General features: G+C 42.2%; 1 protein-coding gene across 1 annotated transcript in view; it reads right to left on the bottom strand.

Annotated features, from left to right (window-relative positions):
• Nucleotides 1-2,704: 2,704 nt before the first annotated feature.
• Nucleotides 2,705-20,528, bottom strand: part of LOC138601792 (multidrug resistance-associated protein 1-like) — a 39,613-nt gene continuing 21,789 nt past the window's right edge. Inside the window, exons 20-30 of the mRNA XM_069673002.1 lie at nucleotides 9,433-9,526; nucleotides 8,883-9,090; nucleotides 8,190-8,500; nucleotides 7,904-8,103; nucleotides 7,229-7,355; nucleotides 5,090-5,191; nucleotides 4,713-4,859; nucleotides 4,291-4,449; nucleotides 3,732-3,898; nucleotides 3,279-3,473; nucleotides 2,705-3,125 (exon numbers count right to left, since the gene is read on the bottom strand). Coding sequence (XP_069529103.1) covers nucleotides 3,017-3,125; nucleotides 3,279-3,473; nucleotides 3,732-3,898; nucleotides 4,291-4,449; nucleotides 4,713-4,859; nucleotides 5,090-5,191; nucleotides 7,229-7,355; nucleotides 7,904-8,103; nucleotides 8,190-8,500; nucleotides 8,883-9,090; nucleotides 9,433-9,526 — 1,819 coding nt within the window. The 3' untranslated portion in view covers nucleotides 2,705-3,016. The remainder of the gene's footprint in view (nucleotides 3,126-3,278; nucleotides 3,474-3,731; nucleotides 3,899-4,290; nucleotides 4,450-4,712; nucleotides 4,860-5,089; nucleotides 5,192-7,228; nucleotides 7,356-7,903; nucleotides 8,104-8,189; nucleotides 8,501-8,882; nucleotides 9,091-9,432; nucleotides 9,527-20,528) is intronic.

Here is a 20,528-nt window from a genome sequence, read left to right as displayed (position 1 = left end):
CATAAGAACAAACGGCTGTACATTAATAAACTCATCTGGAAACATCAGTACGCTTCACCATTGTCTGGCTGGGTTCGCTACAGGCAGCGTAAGGAGGTCGTCAGGAGACGAGATACCCTAACCCTAACCCCTTAAGTATAAAACCAATTTAAGACAAAATCATGTTTCACAATTAATAGTTATAATTTAAAAACATATAAAAACTTAAAACATATAAGCACATTACAGAAACAATTTCATTAAAATCAATTATACCTATAAATGGGGTTAAATTCAGTTGCTTCATTGCTTTCTCAACCCGACCTGCCGAGTATCAGAGTGAGGTTTGAACCAGGGAATCCACAGATGGCCTATGCATTCCCTGTCTTTTTAGAAGCACAAGTCAGTTAAAACTGACAGCTCTAGAAAGCAGGATCCGTTGTCCCTAACCTAACCCAATGGGCTTTCCTAACCTTAACCATCCGAGGCTCATGTCTAACCACAACTGGGAACATGCTAGACACATGGTTCTGGCACCTCTGGAGTTGGACTGAGCCACAGAACACACCCCTATAATTTCAGCTCGATAGCGCCACCTTGTGGAAAAAAAGGGTATTGCACATTACCATATCCAATCAACTCAGAATGGCAGGAAACGTGCTCCTAGCAACTTTCCACACACTGTTTTTGGGGTAAAACACTTGGTCAAATCTTAGTCCATTCCTTTCTATGGGAAAACTTCAAACGGTTATATCTCCAGATGTCAAGGTCAGACAGACTCGGGAGTGGGTGGCATCTGCCATAATTCCACCACGCTGAACACCAGACTTGCTCCCATGTCTCTACGACCTTCCGTTCCCGAGATACACACAGTATGACCCCAAAAAAGGGACGTATCTCCCGACTGGAAGCCACCACAGCCAAACGGATGACACCATTGGAAAGCCCGTCACTCATTTTGGGGGGTGGAGCTTGGTTTCGTCTCTCTACGACCTTCCTATCAAAAGTTATTACACTTATTACAACATGACACGACGTGTCATTCCCCCATTTACCCTTATACCTAACCCTAACCCTTACCCTTTTGGGGGGGAAAGAAAAGGGGTTTTCGTCCTAATGTGAAACACATGGTAAGAGAAACATACACACACCCACTTCTGGTAGTCGCACTGGCTTGGGAATGGTACCGTGGGAAAGTTCATCCCCAAATTAGTGTACGTGGAGCCAACTCTCAAGTCTCTGTGACCTTCAGAGAAAAAAGTTATTCGAGCAGAGAGCGATTTCGGGGTGGTTTTCATCCCTTATCCTTAATCAGACCCCTATTTTATGTCTTCTCTGACATAAAATCAGTCCTAAAATGAATTACACTGCCAAAGACAGAGTGCACTGAAGTTATGTTCATTCTAAGTGACATTTTATTTGGCAAATATGACAGCTGTGGTTGAAAAAAGGTCTCGTCAGAGATCCAGAAACAGAACGTCCTGAATTCCAGCACACACAAATAAGCTCTGACAGATTTCCAGACAATTAAGATTTTAAAGCACAAAAAGTGTTCAAAGAGATATCAAATCTGGTTTGAATCTAAAGACCTCTAATACATATCCCAAAGACACATCATTATCTCATATACTTTTCCTGATTGCACAATGAATTTTAAAACAATTCCAAAAATAATATCTGTTGAGAACATCAGTAAACATGAAAGGTGTTTCAACATACACTATATTACCAAAAGTATTCACTCACCCATCCAAATAATAAACTCAGGTGTTCCAATCACTTTCATGGCCACAGGTGTATAAAATCACAGACACCTAGGCATGCAGACTGCTTCTACAAACATTTGTGAAAGAATGGGTCGCTCTCAGGAGCTCAGTGAATTTCAGCATGGTACTGTGATAGGATGCCATCTGTGCAACAAGTTCAGTCTTGAAATTTATTTGCTACTACATATTACACAGTCAACTGTCAGCGGTATTATAACAAAGTGGAAGCGATTGGGAACAACAGCAACTCAGCCACGAAGTGGTAGGCCACTTAAAATGACAGAGCGGGGTCAGCAGATGCAGAGGTCGCCAACTTTCTGCAGAGTCAATCGCTACTGACCTCCAAACTTCATGTGGCCTTCAGATAAGCTCAAAAACAGTGCATAGAGAGCTTCATGGAATGGGTTTCCATGGCCGAGCAGCTGCATCCAAGCCATACATCACCAAGTGCAATGCAAAGCGTCGGATGCAGTGGTGTAAAGCACGCCGCCACTGGACTCTAGAGCAGTAGAGACGCGTTCTCTGGAGTGACGAATCACACTTCTCCATCTGGCAATCTGATGGACAAGTCTGGCTTTGGGGGTTGCCAGGAGAACGGTACTTGTCTGACTGCATTGTGCCAAGTGTTGTTTGGTGGAGGGGGGATTATGGTGTGGGGTTGTTTTTCAGGAGCTGGGCTTGGCCCCTTATTCCCAGTGAAAGGAACACTGAATGCCTCAGCATACGAAGACATTTTGGACAATTTCATGCTTCCAACTTTGTGGGAACAGTTTGGGGATGGCCCATTCCTGTTCCAACATGACTGCGCACCAGTGCACAAAGCAAGGTCCATAAAGACATGGAGAGCAAGTTTGGTGAGGAAGAACTTGACTAGCCTGTACAGAGTCCTGACCTCAACACGATAGAACACCTTTGGGATGAATTAGAGCAGAGACTGCGAGCCAGGTCTTCTTGTCCAGCATCAGTGTCTGACCTCACAAATGCGCTTCTGGAAGAATGGTCAAAAGTTCCCATAAACACTCCTAAACCTTGTGGAAAGCTTCCCAGAAGAGATGAAGCTGTTATAGCTGCAAAGGGGGGGATGTCATATTAAACCCTTTGGATTAAGAATGGGATGTCACTTAAGTTCGTGTGCGTGTAAAGGCAGATGAGCAAATACTTTTGGCAATATAGTGTATATCCACCTATTTATTGTGTTCTGATGGCTAAAAAGCACTGATAAGGAGGGTGAAAGGTAAATTACAAGTAGCTCTTCATTTTAATGGTGAATGTCAGGCCAAACCAGCCTCAACACACATCTGATAGAAGTGACCCTGCAGGGAGAGCAGCTGAGAGGGCGAGTCCATCTCTGCGATGGAGCCCCGATCCATCACTATGACCCTAAGGAGAGAAAAGATGAGTCAGGCGAGACATTTACAATAACCCAGAAAGAAAATTCATAATTATTCCAAGTTTAAAGCAAAAACTAGAGAACCACATAATGACAGCATCTGTGCTCTAGGTGGAAAGGAAATAAAGCAGTTTAGGGGGAACCTGGTGTAATCCATGATGGTGTTGAGGCGATGAGCGATGGTTAGGACTGTACAGTCATCAAACTGAGTACGAATGGTTGACTGGATCAGTTGGTCTGTTTTCAAGTCCACAGCTGCTGTGGCTTCATCCAAAACCAGGATCCTGGTCTTCCTCAGGAGAGCTCTGGCCAAACACAGCAGCTGCCGCTGGCCGAGACTGCAGAAAAACATTTAACTTAATAATCAAAGACAGGAATGTCTCTGGTGTCAATAAAGGAAAACGAAACAAATAAATGGATTTAATTTCATTTTCATTTAAGATCTAGCGGAAAGTCAAATTAATCAGTCTGTCTTTTACTTCATCATTGCTAAGTGCTGCTGATGGTAGATTCATGTTGGGTCTCTCTCTAAATAATATAAAAACTCTGGTGTTGGACAGGTAAACCTAGTCCAGGTGTGTTGTAGATGGATCTACCTGAGGTTCCCTCCGCCTTCACAGCACTTATGGTTCAGTTTTTGTGGCAGTGAGGACACAAAGCTGCTGAGATGAGCCAGATCCAAAGCTTTCCACAGATCCTTATCTGAACTGGAATCAAAGGGGTCCAGGTTCATCCTCAGAGAACCTGAAAACAGAACCGGGTCCTGACAGAGAGCAGAACCAGGTCCTTAAAATCTTTTACTGTGTCTCAAAACAAAATGTATGTTTCCACTTAGCTGGACACTTGGCCACAAGATTCTGTGCATATTTTTTTACTTATCTTATTAGTCTGTACATTTTTTTTTAGGATACACTTATTTACTTATTTTTATATGCCCTTTATTGTAATGTTGCACTCCACTTTGCAGCTGTAACACTGTAAATGTCCCCGTTGTGGGACGAATAAAGGATTATCTTATCCTACGATTCACCTGTCCATCAATATGAACATTATCGCTGGTCAACAATCAATTAGTTGACACAACTATAAAGTACTCTCACTGAAATAGTCACTGCACACTGTACCAACAAATACTTCAGTATTTGCAGTACTGACCTGAGGAATAATGGTGATTCTGGAGCGAAGATCATGGAGGCCGATCTGAGCGATGTCAATCCCGTCGATTAAGATTCGTCCTTTTGCTGCCTCCAGAATCCGGAAGATTCCCAAAGCCAGAGACGACTTCCCGGCTCCCGTCCTCCCGACGATCCCAACCTGAAAATTGATTATTTTAATCAATAAATATTCAGAAAACAGTTGATTCATTACACATAATTAAGTCACAACCCACATATTCGTTATTATAATCAATAATTATTCACATCACTATTTATTCATGGTTCATCATTTGAAGATATCTAAAGTCATAAAGCAATTGAATTATGTTTTCTACTTTTAACTTTAGGTTATAACTTTTATTTACTTATATTTTCATTGCTTTGCAAAGAATAATTTTACAGACTCGAATCATTGCTGACCTTTTCTCTGTCCTGAATGTTGATTGAAATGTTGTTTAAAGCCCAGTCCAGACCTTTACGATACTGCAGTCCGTAGTCTTCAAACTGGATGTTTCCTGTGGTCGGCCATGCTGCAGGCAGCAAACTGCCCTCAAGGGTCCATGCTGCCTGGGGGGACACATCAGGACTCACCCTTCACACCCACAGCCTCATAATCAAAGATCAGCAACAGTATAATGGCAGAAAAAAAACTACAAAAACTGATTCAAATACATGTCTACACTCTCAGCTCAATAGATGCTGCTACACGCTTCTGGTCTGCAAGACCTCAGTCACAGAGATGTTGGACCATTTAAAGAAGCCACATTTAAACCAGACCCGGCTGTACGGCAGCAGACCTCTTTGGACGTGATGTCGTACTCTTTCACCCTCTCCACTGACACAATGTTGTTCTCCACATCAGTCCAGGATCGAACAATCCAGCTCAGAATTCCTGTCACCTGCAAAATTATAAACGTTCACAAACACCATTAATCATCTGATGTTTTTGTTCACTTTGTCTGTCAGGTGAATAAAAGTTCCAGTGTAAAACACAGAGACTTGAGCTTTCAGGCAGCAATATCTCTGGCTCAGTCCTCAATCTAAACCAAACACATCTTGCTGCTGTGAAGACAGTGGGCAATCATGTTAATATGATCAATCTATCTTAATCAGCAGGTTATGTGCTGCAGTCATTTAAAGTAGCTGTAATTAAGCCTCTTCTTAAGAAGCTTAGATCACAGAGAAAGTAATGGTTAATCAGTTGTGTGACATTCTTTTTTATAACAGTGGTTATTTGAGGATTTTCGGTCAGGATTTAGAGTCCACCACGGCACTGAGATAACGCTTGTAAAAGTTTCAAATTATCAACTTATTGGTTTGGACAGAGGACTTCTCTCTGTACTCGTCCTGTTAGATCTTAGTGCTTCGACACGATAAACCATCACATCCTGTTACAGAGACTAGAACAGTTAATGTTCATTACAGGATCTGCACTAAGTTGGTTTAAATCTTATCTATCAGATCGATCTCAGTTTGTTAATGTTCATGATGTGTCCTCTATGCAAACCAAAGTTAGTCATGGAGTTCCACAAGGTTCTGTGCTCGGACCAATTATTTTTACCTTATATATGCTTCCTCTGGGTAATATCATGAGGAAACACTCCATTAATGTTCATTGTTATGCAGATGATACTCAATTATACTTATCAATGAAGCCAGACGAAACCAACCAGCTATCTACACTAGAAGCATGCCTTAAGGACATAAAGATCTGGATGACTAGAAACTTTCTGCTACTTAATTCAGACAAACTGAAGTTATTGTGCTCGGCCCCAAACACCTCAGAGATTCTTTCTCTAATGATATAGCTGCCCTAGATGGCATCAGCCTGGCATCCAGCACTACTGTTAGGAATCTGGGAGTTCTGTTTGATCAGGATATGTCCTTCATCTCCCACATAAAACAAATATCAAGGACAGCCTTCTTTCATCTTCGCAACAAACATCAGACACATCCTGTCTCAACACGATGCAGAAAAACTAGTCCATGCATTCGTTACTTCCAGGTTGGATTATTGTAACTCGTTACTATCAGGCTGCCCTAATAAGTCACTAAAAACTCTGCAGCTGGTACAAAATGCTGCAGCACGTGTGCTGACAAGAACTAGGAAGAGAGATCACATCTCTCCTGTATTAGCCTCTCTGCACTGGCTTCCTGTAAAATCTAGAATAGAATTTAAAATCCTTCTTTTTACTTACAAAGCTCTTAATGGTCAGGCACCATCATATCTTAAAGAGCTCATAGTGCCATATTACCCCTCTAGAACATTGCGCTCCCAGAATGCAGGCCTGCTTATCAGCTCCCCCTCCTTTGGAATAATCTACCAGTTAGGGTCTGGAAGGCACACACCATACAGTATGAAAAATGTCAGAGAATCATTGCAATTCAATATGTGCTTGATGCCTCAATTCTAAGGGAGTTTCTTACGTTGCTAAAATTTGTAAAGTTACATTTTTTTAATAAGCTTTTTAAAATCAAGAGTTGGATCACAAGTGACAAATATTTAAATTCCTCCACATTTTCAGTTTTTTGCCCATTGACACAGATGTCAGGACAGTCTCTAAGTTTGTTTCTATTGAATTGAAAAGTACACAGTTACAGTCTTTCCATTATTTAGATTTGCGACAGATTTAGCCATTTAGCAAAATCAGCGTCATGCGTATACACATATATATATATATATATATATACATTTATGTGTTTATGTGTTTATGTGTTGAGAGCAAACACGCTAAACTTGTAGTAAAGAATCACAGATTTTTTGTTTTTTTAAAAGAAACCATTCTAAATACTGGGTCAATGTAAAAGCTACTTTAGCAATGTATGCTTTTGTTGTACAAACATTCTTGGTTGATTGCAAATGGAAAAAAGTCTATATTTATCTTTATAAATGATCCATGTGTTCAACAGTTAACAGAGATACAAAAAGTTTTGACCTGGAGAGAATGTGACACTGCCAATCCCACGATGCCCGGACTGAGTTCATCTCGACCTCGCACTGACAGGACGGCTGCAGCCAATACCAATAGATTCCCCAGAAACTCCAGATTCACAGCAAGCCATCTGAGGTAAACAAGTTAAATTAAAGAACTACAGAGTATCTACAAACAAACCAAAACATGTACAAACATATTCCTACACTCTAACAATTAATTAAAATTAAGTAAAATCTTTTTACCATTCAGGAGGAACTACCTGAGTTAAATATTGTTTAAACTACAAAATACATATATTAAATAACTTAAAAGACATCTTCACAAATGTATAAATACAGTAAACTAAAATAAAATGTGTGAACTCACATTCAGCTTGATTTGTATCTAAAAGTTTTGAGACATGCAACATTTATTATCAAACATGGCATGGAGACGATCTAAACTGCTGGAGTCTGGACAGTTGTGTGTCATCTACGTTACAGTGATGTTAAAACCATGCTGCTTAGAGGAAGTTTTATTCTGAGAACAGCAGTGGGCTATCAAATCTTAAAGCACAAGGAATGAGCAATCAACTATCTCTGCTCTTTAAAGTAGGTCTGTCTGTCTTCTACAAGCCTCATAGAGGTATCTATATCTACAAAGCTTTCCACAATTATTTCAGGAGCTTCAATGAACCTGGTGGCCACAAAGCGAGGGAAATAAGCTTCCTGGTTGTTGTCAACATAGGTGTCTGCCTGCAGGATGAAGCGCCGCTGTTCACCAAAGGCTCGGATGGCACCGGCACCCTGCACCGTCTCGTTGAAGTGACTGTAGATTGGCGAGCGACTCACTGCCTCCAGTCTTCGCAGCTGACATGACGACGCCACGTAGAAACTCTGGACACCAGAACCATGAAAATAATTAATAAGAGGTAGAGCTGAACCTCAGAGACGTCATGTTCACCTTCAGCAGAAACCTTTACCTGTATGAAGATGTAGACAAAGGTCAGGGGGAGGAGCACCAGTCCAGTAAAGGGTGTGGCTAACAACAGAATGATGCAGACCTCCAGCAGCTTGAACAGATAGCCCAGCATCATCTTCAGCCCATCAGGAATCATGCAGTCAATGGCGTCAATCTCTTTGGAGAAGCGGTTCAGCAGGTTTCCACTGGGCGTCACCTCAAAGAAGGACATGGGCGAGTGCAGGACGCTGTGCAGAAGATCAGCGTGAAGGTGACGTGATGCTACGATACCACCTAGAGCAATGGCGAGGGTTGTCCCAAACATGGCCATCCCTGAAACCATGAATGCACCAGGAGACAACAAACTGGTTTTAATGGGCCATCAAAGATTGATTAATAAACATGTATCTACTCGGGTAAAAATTAAATGACTTCAGGGTTAAAAGTTTACAGATGAACACCAAGCAGCTGCTCTGAGGTGTCACATGTGTTGCACTAACAATGGAATCACTTCTGAAATATCAGGAAACTGAAAAAGTTTAAAACCAGGAAACTTGACTGAATGGTTTCTCCATTCTGGTTTTTCAAAGTTAAATGACATCAAACAAGTTCACAGGCTTTCAAACCATAAACATTAAAACTCTTACTAGCTAAACTGTCTGTCTCTCATTGATGTTAAATCAATAGTCTGTCTCTGTGATGACCTTGGACCCACCCTGGGTGAAGCCCAGAGCTGCAAACACGCTCAGTTTTAGTTGGTGGTCGCTCTGTGTGCAGTTGGCTGGTGGCTCGTCTGCCCATAGGCTCAGCCAGTAGCTATAGGCCAACGAGGCGGCCTGCTGGAAGGCACAGAGGAAGACGATGGTCATGATGAAGGTGAGGCCGACGGTCCTGAAGTACTGTGTGTACACCTGCAGCTTCACCTGTCAACACCAGAGGATCAGACTGTTGAATCTGCCTGCTAATGAAATGTTCCTCACTTGTAATTCTGAATTCATCTCTTTTCAAATTCATAAAATCATGTAAAACTAACAGAACTTTTTGCCATTAAATCAAAGGAGCTACTCAATAAATCAATGCTGAGCTCCATCCGGTGTTTTTACAATTGATTACATTTTTGTTTTTATTTCTGTAGTTTGGTTTATTTCTCTGTAGACTCTGCTGCATATTAATTACTTAAACTGCTTCATACTGTATGTAATTTATTCAAAATAAAAGTAAATAATTTAACAAACATTTATTATAGTGAATAAAAAATTACCCACCCTCCCTGTGTGAGCTTTATCAGCTTCTGTAAGTCTCCCAGCATCCTCATTATCCAAGTCCTGATCGATGGCCTCCATCATCTGAACACTGGCACTGCCATCCACACAAACACACACACACACACACACACACACACACAAAACATGTCAGCCCAGTGTGAATTTTGTGTGTGTTGGAGCCAGAATGAACTTTGCTGATTTGACATGAGAAAATAAAATATGAATGTAAATATAACATTTAAGTTATGCTATAATTTGCATAGAAGTATTGATTTGAATATTATGAAATATATTATTGATATTATAAAAGTATAAAAAGAATGGAGTGATTTACCTCACTTCTTACTGATAGGACCCCTTTGTGGCCGCTTCTATAGCTGATATGTGTCTATGAATTGGGGGAAATCATTGTGTGCACCTGTGAGAATCCTAGCAAGACGGGGTGCGGAACAGCTTTTTGACTTCACTCTGGTAGACTCACAAATATATACACTGAAACCGTTTGTTTTATTCATTGAATTAAAGAGCTGTGGGGATGTTTTTGTGTAAAGTTAATGCTTAATAAAGGCGTTTTCTGGATCTCCGCGTTGCTTTATGAATCACCGTGTGTCATTAACCACGCTTGCGCTTGGACAGTGGCTATCAGAGAGATGTGGACCTACTTAATTGAAAGAATGTGCACAAGTGTGTATACCATATTGCGATTATTTGTTATGTCAGCTGAGTGTGTGGTTTGTTTGTGTACCATTGTGACTGGCCTTGTAGGCCCAACACCCGCAGGGATAGGTACAGGGATGGGTGCATTGTGAACCAGGTGGCAGGCAAAAGTGGGGACCTTGGCTTGTTCATTATCTGCAGTTTAGACTGGTTCTTGGTACATGAAATGTCACCTTTTTGGCAGGGAAGGAACCAGAGCTGGTGTGGAGGTGGAGCGTTACCAACTAGATAACGTTGGGCTCAGATCCACGCACGGTATTGGCTCTGGAACCAAACTCCAGGAGAGGGGCTGGACTTTATGTATATTCCCTAGGATAAGAGGCACATGGTGGGTGTGGGGATACATTCAGCCCTCAGCTGTGTTGGAGTTTTCCCCAGTGAGAAGGCTCTGACTGTGAATAGTACTTAAGCAACAAATAGCAGTTGTAAGTATGTGGTTGTCTTGGAGTCAATGGGTGGAGTCCTGAAAGCGTTTCCACCTGGAGACTACTAGGGGAAATCCTGGAGGGGGGTGATTGGAAGCAAAGGTCCGCTCCATCTGAACCCGAGTGGTGCTTTGTGATTGGACTTCTATGCTAGTCATGGATGGGGCATAACTAACACCATGTTCAAGCATAGAGTAATTCATAAGTTTACCTGGTACCAGAACAGCCTAGGCCAATGATCAATGATTGACTTTGTTGTCGTATCATCAGATCTGCGGCTGTATGTCTTGGACACTCATCAACTGGTTACCAACTGGGGAGTAGGATCACAAAGAGGAACTCTGTACTGTACTCTGCTGTACAGACCTGGTAAACCTGAATGTGTAGTAAGGGTGGGCTAGTCTGGGGGAGGCCGCTGTCTGCGAGGTATTCAACTCCCACCTCTAGAAGAATTTCTTAATAATAATAAGAAGAAGAAGAAGAAGAAGAAGAACTCAGACTTATGTAGCACCTTTCAAGGGGCCCAAGGCTGCTTTACAGAGTAAATAATGAACAGACAACAGAATAAAACAAGCAAATAAATAGGCAAAAAGAGGTAGCACTGAAAACAGGGGAAGGTGGTGAATTGTAGTTCAAAGGCCAGCCAACAGATGTGTTTTGAGGATGTTTTTGAAAATATCCAGGGAGGCAGCGTTGCGGATCTCTGCAGGCAGAGAGTTACAGAGGATGGGGACAGCAACACTAAAGGCTCGGTCCCTAACAGTTCGGAGGCGAGAGTGAGGGATGGAGAGCAGGCCTGCATCTGAGGACTGCAGACTCCGGGATGGGGTGTAGGGATGGAGGAGGTCCTTTAGGTACTGGGGGTCGAGGGAATGGAGAGACTTGTGGGTGAGGAGGAGGATTTTATAGGCGATGCACGACTTGACAGGGAGCCAGTGGAGGTGGATGAGGGTGGGGGTGTCCTGCCAGAGCTTGGTGCGGGTGAGAACCCTGGCAGCTGGACGTACTGGAGCCTGTCCAGGGCTTTGCTGGGAACCCCGAACAGGACTCCATTGCAGTAATCCAGGCGGGAGGTATTGAAAGTATGAATGAGGGTCTCTGCAACGGATTCAGAGAATGATGGCCAGAGTCTGGAAATGTTACGGAGGTGGTAAAAAGCAGATTTGGTGACCGATTTGATGTGAGCCTGGAAAGAGAGGGTGGAGTCTAGGATGATGCTAAGGTTGTGGACTTCGGGGGATGAAGAGATGTAGCAGCCGTCAATGGAGAGGAGCAGATCTCCAACCTTACGGAGCAGCGCCGTGGGACCCACAGCCATGAGCTCTGGTTTATTGCAGTTGAGTTTGAGTAGGTTAGATGACATCCTGTTTTTTATTCAAATTCAATCAATCAATCAAATTTTATTTGTATAGCGCCAAATCATAACCAGGGTTATCTCGAGACACTTTACAGAAAGAGCAGGTCTAGACTGACTCTTTGTTAAGTTATTTAAAGAGAGGCCCAACATGAATCACCATGAGTAGCACTTAGCAATTCGACACATTGGCAGAAAAACTTCCTTTTAACAGGCAGAAACCTCGAGCAGAACCAGACTCATGTTGAACAGCCATGTGCCGAACATGGGACAGAAGGAGATGCAGGATAGAGACAGGCAAAGAGAGCAACAACAACATATGTTCTTGTTACCACAACAACATATGTCCTTGTTACATGAACAACAACATATGTCCTTGTTACATGAACAACAACAGACACATACTTATGGTTACAATGCCAATAATAGTGGTAGACTAGGGTGAAGATTAGCAAAATAAATAAATAAATAAATTAGAAGCAGAGTAGCAGAGTAAAGCAGAGTAATGATAAAGGCTGAGGTAATCGTAATTGTAACAGTTGAAGTCAACAGGTCTACTATTAGCATTAGCAGCAACAATAATGATACTATGGGGAAGGCTGATGTTAGTAGTTGTTGCAGTCGAGCAGGTCCACAGCAGCAGGTGGTCTGCAGCAACGATCCTCAGGAACCTTCAAGACAAGGGAGCACGAGAACTCCCGGGAAGATATGTGGTTAGTAATGTTAATGGGACCAGAAGATACAGAGTTAATGAGCTGCATTAATATGACAGATAGAGAGAGAGAGAGAGTCAGAGAGAGAGAGAGAAGCTTGGTGTGTCAGATCCCCCCGGCAGTCTAAACCTATAGCAGCATAACTATGGGCTAGTCCAGGCCTGAGCCAGCCCTAGCTTTGTCAAAGAGGAAAGTTTTAAGTCTACTCTTAAAAGAAGAGAGGGTGTCTGCCTCCCGGACCTTGACTGGTAGATTGTTCCAGAGGAGGGGGGCCTGGTAATTGAAGGCTCTACCTCCAACACTACTCTTAGACACTTTAGGTACCACAAGCAGGCCTGCATCCTGGGAGCGCAATGTTCTAGAGGGGTAATATGGCACTATGAACTCTTTAAGATATGATGGTGCCTGACCATTAAGAGCTTTGTAAGTAAGAAGAAGGATTTTAAATTCTATTCTATATTTTACAGGAAGCCAGTGCAGAGAGGCTAATACAGGAGAGATGTGATCTCTCTTCCTAGTTCTTGTCAGCACACGTGCTGCAGCATTTTGTACCAGCTGCAGAGTTTTTAGTGACTTATTAGGGCAGCCTGATAGTAACGAGTTACAATAATCCAACCTGGATGTAACGAATGCATGGACGAGTTTTTCTGCATCGTGTTGAGACAGGATGTGTCTGATGTTTGTTGCGAAGATGAAAGAAGGCTGTCCTTGATATTTGTTTTATGTGGGAGATGAAGGACATATCCTGATCAAACAGAACTCCCAGATTCCTAACAGTAGTGCTGGGGGGGATTGAAGATGGCGGCGTAGAGGACGGACGCAGTGAAACCAGCTCCTGTACATAATCCTACTTTTTGCCCCAGACCCGCGCTAATTTGCCATAGAAACGACTACATTTACCTCCAATAACTAAACTAACAACTGGAGATGCCGCCGAAAAAAGCTGATGTAGGTGCGAGGGAAGATAGAGGTGGAAAGCCCACTTTATCAGCAACACCTGTAGCCAACGCAGCTAGGCCCGCTAACGTTAGCCTGAACGAAGTCAACGCCGAAAAGCCGCCGACATGGTTTCATGCAGAATTTGCAAAGGGGTTCGACAAAATTCAAGCCTTGCTGGACCAAAAGCTGAACCCTTTGGCCACCTCAGTGGAAAAACTCATCAGCGACAACCGTGCACTAGGTCTACGTGTGAAAGAGATTGAAGGCAAGCAGGCTGACCACACTAAAAGTCTCGACTTTCTACACAACGACCTCAGAGATTTTAAAAAGAAAACGGAGGAAGAAATTAGCGACCTCAAAGAGAAGCTCGACGATCTGGAAAACAGAGCCAGAAGACAGAATTTGCGACTGGTTGGCTTCCCAGAGGGTGTAGAGGGGAGCAACGCCATCACTTTCTTACAAGAGTGGCTCCCGAAAATACTGGAGCTTGAGTCCGGGACCCCTATCGAGATTGAGCGGGCTCACCGTACACTTCAGTGCCGACCTGATGAGGGTGGCCGCCCCCGGGCCATGGTGATTAGGCTGCTCCGCTTCGCAGATGTGACGAGGATCCTTGACGCGGCACGGAAGAAAAGATCGCTCCAGTACGGCAACTCCGATATATTGATATTCAGAGATATTTCCACAACTCTCTACAGGAAAAGGAAAGCCTTCGCACCACTGAAGAAGAAGCTGCACGACCGTAATATATCCTTCAGGCTCCTCCATCCCACTAACTTGGTGATGGACCTCCCGGAGGGCAGACGCACTTTCACTTCCCCGGTGTCAGCTGAGAACTACCTGGGAAAGCACCATCCCGACGCGCTGAACTGAGCCTGTAACTCCAAGCACCTGAGGTAACGAACTACATCGAGGTAACGAACTATACCGAGGTAACGAACTACACCGAGGCTTCATGTGAGAAATAAGACGGCATTGAAACAGACTTTTTTTTTTTTTTTTTTAAGTTACTTTGTTTTGCTCTCTTCTTATTCGCCTCTTTTAATTTTATTATTAATTTTATTATTATTTTTATTACTATTGTTATTATTTTTAATTCTAACCGTCTATTTTATTTCGTTCTGCAACTTTTGGTCTCCCCACGCCCAGTGCGTGTGATACTTAATGCCCGTCCCTTGGTTGGATTTCACTGCAAAACTCGTTACTTCCAACTGGTTCTATGATAATTAGCCTCCTCAGATGTTAATTATAGAACTTTTTGAACCCTTTTCTGTTCTGAATCTGTTAAATAATATGTTCATTAGTTCCTTGCCCGTCACTAATTGGGCTGTCTTGATGGCATCTTGTAATGGGGTTGTTTCTATTTGAAACCTTGGCACATTACTTTAGATTAGGTAGTCTGGTTACACCTGGCAGGGTTGAGTATGTCACTACGCTTGTCGACAGGAAGAATATATGCCAACTCTCTTTTCTTTTTTTTTTCTTTTTTGGGGTGGGAGGGTTTTGAGGGAGGGCAGAGGTGCTACGGGTTTAGTAACCTCTCTGATTACCTTAGTTTCAGTTTTGACCTCATTAGACGACGCGTTTATTATGGCACAGGATATTATTTTGTTTTTTATACTAACTACTGACACTTATTGTTTGTCTTACCATACTGATGTGGCTGTCCGGCGACCGCCTGCTGTACCACCATATCTGTGTTTACTTCCTACCAGTTTAACGTACATGGCCAGATATGATGTATAGATTTCTAAGCTGGAATACCAATGGCATTAATCAACCTACCAAACGCCGAAAAGTCCTTAACTTCATCAGAAAGCACAATGTTGACATTGCATTTCTGCAGGAATCTCATTTAACTGACGTAGAACACTGTAAGCTGGGCAAACAATGGCAAGGCCAAATTTACTACTCCTCATTTACTTCTCAGGCACGGGGAGTGGCTATTCTGTTGAGAAAAGGGGTACCCTTTCAACTGGAATACTTAGAGAGGGATAGGGGGGGCTGATATGTCTTGGTTAGAGGTTTTTTGGCCAATAAACCAATTACTATGCTCAACGTTTATGGACCAAATCAAGATGAAGCTGATTTCTTTGTGAATCTTTTCTTCAAAATAAATTGCTCTCCCACCGAGCTTATCGTTGGGGGCAACTTTAATTTGATATTGGACCCACACATGGATAGGTCCTCATTATCCTCTAAACCTTTATCCTCAGCAGCCAAGGTTCTTAAAAAAGAGTTGACAGATCTTAATCTGATCGATGTGTGGAGGGCGAAGCACACACACCTTCGAGAATATTCTTTTTACTCACATGTACACAAAAGCTATTCTGGAATTGATATTTTTTTCATCCATGCAGGAATGGAGCACCTTGTTATGTCCTGTGAATATTTAGCTAAAACGCACTCAGATCACGCCCCTCTTCTACTTGACCTGAGTAAACAGGACCAAAACAACAATCCTAAACGCTGGAGGTTCCCTACCCATTTGGTCAATGATGAGAATTTTGTTAAACTAATTAACGAGCAGATTGATTTTTTTCTCACTGCGAATAAAGGCTCGGCCTCCCCATCCATAATCTGGGAGTCCATGATGGCTTACATCAGGGGCTCCACAATTAGCTACTCCTCATGGAAAAAGAAACAATATCGAGCCCAAATTATGTCCCTGGAGACTGATATTAAAACCCTTGAAAATGAACATTCTCACTCTAAAACACAGGCAATCTTAGACAAACTAATTGCCAAAAGAGCGGAATATGATGCGCTTACTACACGTGAGGTAGAAAATGCAATGGCTAGGCTGAGACAGCGCTATTATGAACAGGGTGACAAGTCAGGGAAGTTACTGGCCTGGCAGATTAGAAGAGAGGAGGCCGCCAGATACATTTCTGCTATTAAATCGCCAAGTGGAGATGATGTGGTCCGCAATCCCCAACATATTAATCAGGCTTTCACAGAATTCTACAAAACCTTGTACTCTTCTCAGGGTGAGAGCAATCGTGACATGCACAGCTTTCTGGACTGCTTGGATATTCCAAAGGTATCGGAAGGAGCTCAGATTAACCTTGAAGATCAAATATCCAAACAAGAGGTTCTGGATGCTCTGACTAGATTGCCAGTGGGGAAGGCCCCTGGCCCCGACGGCTTTACAATTGATTTTTTTAAGAAATTTGCAGAAAAACTAATTGATCCTCTCTTAGAGATGTTTAACCATGCAATTGAAAACAACCAATTGCCTCAAACACTGGAACGAGCCCTCATCATTGTTCTGTTAAAACCAGGTAAAGACCCTAAGCTGTGCGGATCATACAGACCGATCTCTCTTTTGTCAACTGAATACAAACTGCTTACTAAAATTATAGCCATTCGTCTTGAAAAAATAGTTCCCTATCTGGTTGATACGGACCAGACTGGATTCATTCAAAATCGGTCATCAATAGACAATGTTAGGAGGTTCCTTAACATAGTGCACTGTGCTAAGTCCTTGAATGACCCAGTTCTGGCAGTCTCACTTGACGCAGAAAAAGCCTTCGACTGCGTTGAATGGCATTTTCTCTTTGCGGTCCTACATAAAATGAACTTTGGCCCAAATATGCTAAGCATGATCCAACTGTTATACCTTAACCCTACAGCCATGATACAGACAAATTCAGACGTGTCGCCTCCATTTTCCCTCTCAAGAGGTACCCGACAGGGGTGCCCATTGTCACCCCTGCTTTTCGCCCTAGCATTGGAGCCCTTAGCTATTGCAATAAGGACCCACCCCTCGATCTCAGGGGTCAGGGTTGGGGATGCAAAACATGTTATATCTTTGTATGCGGACGATATAATCCTGTTTTTGACAAATTTATCCACCACCCTGCCGGCCCTTGTGGACTTGCTTAATACATATAGTGAAATATCCGGATATAAAGTGAATATGCAAAAAAGTGTGGCCTTACCCCTTAACCTGCCAGCTGAACAAATCCCACAGGGAAATTTCCCTTTTCAATGGAATGCTCAGAGTGTTACGTATCTGGGCTTAGAGATTCCCACGCAGTTAGATAAGACTTTCTCACTTAACTATGACACACTGTTAAGGAAGGTGGAGAAGGACCTGGACAGATGGATGCAATTACCCATTTCTCTGATAGGGCGCGTGAATTGTATAAAGATGAACTTGCTGCCGCAATTTCTCTACCTGTTCCAAACCCTTCCCATATCAATCCCAACTAAATTTTTTAAGAAACTAGAAGGTGTGATATCCAGGTTTATATGGAGGGGGAAGGTACCCAGAATTAAAATTAAGACCCTGTATAACACTCCTCAACACGGTGGGCTAAAACTCCCCAATTTCGAATTTTTTTACTGGGCTGCTCAGCTAAGAACTATCTGGTTCTGGCAGACAGAGATTCCTCACTCACCAAGATTGATTTTGCTAGGGGACTTATCTGTTTTACCTACTGACAGGATAAGAAAAACACGTTTTATTAGGCTATCCCTAATTGCTGGAAACAAATGCATTGCTATGTTGTGGAAAAGTGAAAACCCACCTACTGTCTCAATGTGGCTTAAGGAAGTTGCATCATACATGGCCTCGGAAAAAATTATGTTCAATGTGAAAAAGAAACCCCATCTCTTTGACAAATGCTGGAGTGACTTTAAAATGTATCTGGATAACTTTTCACAGTTAACTAGTTGAGTTCTGCCAATGATGTAGCGGCGGTCGTTGGTTGTAGCATACCTGTAGGAGTAGCTGTGCTTCTTCATTGCCAAGGTCATGACCTGTGCTGCACGTAATTTGCTGTGCTTTGTATTTTCTTTATCTTTTTATGGTTTTAATTTATTTTCTTTATTAATTGTTCAACTAATGTTTTTATTTATCATTTAACTTTCTTTTCTTTCATTTATTTATTTTCTTTAGGGTTGAAGGCAAGAGTTGGCCTATGGCTCGGGAGGGGGGGTGGATCTGGGTGGAATTTGAAGTTCTATTGCTGTTATTGATGCTGTGAACTGTATATGAAAAAATGTTAAACAAATTGTTAAAAAACAACAACAAAAAAAAACAGTAGTGCTGGATGCCAGGCTGATGCCATCTAGGGCAGCTATATCATTAGAGAAAGAATCTCTGAGGTGTTTTGGGCCGAGCACAATAACTTCAGTTTGTCTGAATTAAGTAGCAGAAAGTTTCTAGTCATCCAGATCTTTATGTCCTTAAGGCATGCTTCTAGTTTAGATAGCTGATTGGTTTCGTCTGGCTTCATAGATAAGTATAATTGAGTATCATCTGCATAACAATGAACATTAATGGAGTGTTTCCTCATGATATTACCCAGAGGAAGCATATATAAGGTAAAAAGAATCGGTCCGAGCACAGAACCTTGTGGAACTCCATGACTAACTTTGGTTTGCATAGAGGACACATCATGAACATTAACAAACTGAAATCGATCTGATAAATAAGATTTAAACCAACTTAATGCAGATCCTGTAATGAACATTAACTGTTCTAGTCTCTGTAACAGGATGTGATGGTCTATCGTGTCGAAAGCGGCACTAAGATCTAACAGGACGAGTACAGAGAGAAGTCCTCTGTCTGAAGCAGGAAGTAGATCATTTGAAACTCGCAGTGCTGTCTCAGTGCTGTGGTGGACTCTAAATCCTGACTGAAAGTCCTCAAATAAACTGTTGTTATGAAGAAAGTCACATAATTGATTAGCGACTGCTTTCTCAAGGATCTTTGAGATAAAAGGAAGGTTAGATATAGGTCTATAGTTAGCTAAGGTGCCTGAATCTAGGGTAGGCTTTTTAAGAAGTGGTTTAATTACAGCTAGTTTAAAAGGCTGGGGTACATAGCCCGTCGATAAAGACACATTGATCATATCTAGTAAAGAAGTGCTAATTGAGGGAAAGACTTCCTTAAGCAGCTTGGTTGGAATCGGGTCTCAAAGACAGGTTGATGGTTTAGACGAAGATATCAGAGAATTTAGCTCAGGAAGGTCAACTGGAGAAAAACAGTGTAAACATCAGGTGTGTGAGCAGTTTCCGAAGATACATCTGCACCAGTTACCGGCAGGAGGTTACAGAGTCTCTAATCTTTAGGATTTTGTCATTAAAGAAGCTCATAAAATCGTCACTGCTGAGGCCTATAGGAATACTTGGCTCAGTGGAGCTGTGACTCTCTGTCAGCCTGGCTACAGTGCTGAAAAGGTACCTGGGATTGTTTTTATGTTCTTCTATGAGGGAGGAGTAGTAGACACCTCGAGCATGCCGTAGGGCCTTCCTGTATTTATTAAGACTATTTTGCCAGATTAAACAAGACTCTTCTGTTTTGGTGGATCGCCACATTCTTTCAAATTTACGCGACATTTGCTTCAAGTTACGAGTTTCTGAGTCATACCATGGAGCTAGCCTCTGTCGTTTAATAATCTTCTTTTTTAAGGGGGCAATCGAGTCTAGAGTACTTCTCAGCAAACCTGCAGGACTATCAACAAACTGATCAAGCTGAGAGGGACTAACATTAGCATCAGAGCTTTCTGTAGGAAACAGATGTGGTAAAGAATTGTTTCCTTAAATTTAGCTACAGTCCTATCAGACAAACATCTTGTGAGTACATGTTTGTTAACTGGAGAGTAGTCGGTTAATAGGACATCGAATGTTACGAAATAGTGATCTGATAAAAGAGGATTTTGTGGGAAGACAATTAAGTTTACGGTTTCAAGGCCATAAGCTAGAACAAGGTCGAGGGTGTGGTTAAAGCGGTGAGTAGGCTGGTTTACACTTTGAGTGAAACCAATAGAGTCCAAAAGGGACATAAATGCCATGCTAAGACTATCATTGTCAACATCTACATGAATATTGAAGTCCCCTACAATAATTATTTGATCTGAACTCAGGACTAAATCTGATAAAAACTCTGAGAATTCAGTTAGAAAATCAGAGTATGCGCCAGGAGGGCGGTATACT

The sequence above is a fragment of the Semicossyphus pulcher genome, unplaced genomic scaffold (genome assembly GCF_022749685.1).
Source record: "Semicossyphus pulcher isolate SPU_LCO1_2020_fin unplaced genomic scaffold, fSemPul1.0.p SCAF_22, whole genome shotgun sequence".
Classification (NCBI taxonomy): domain Eukaryota; kingdom Metazoa; phylum Chordata; class Actinopteri; order Labriformes; family Labridae; genus Semicossyphus; species Semicossyphus pulcher.
This window is presented reverse-complemented; position numbering and strand designations above follow the sequence as displayed.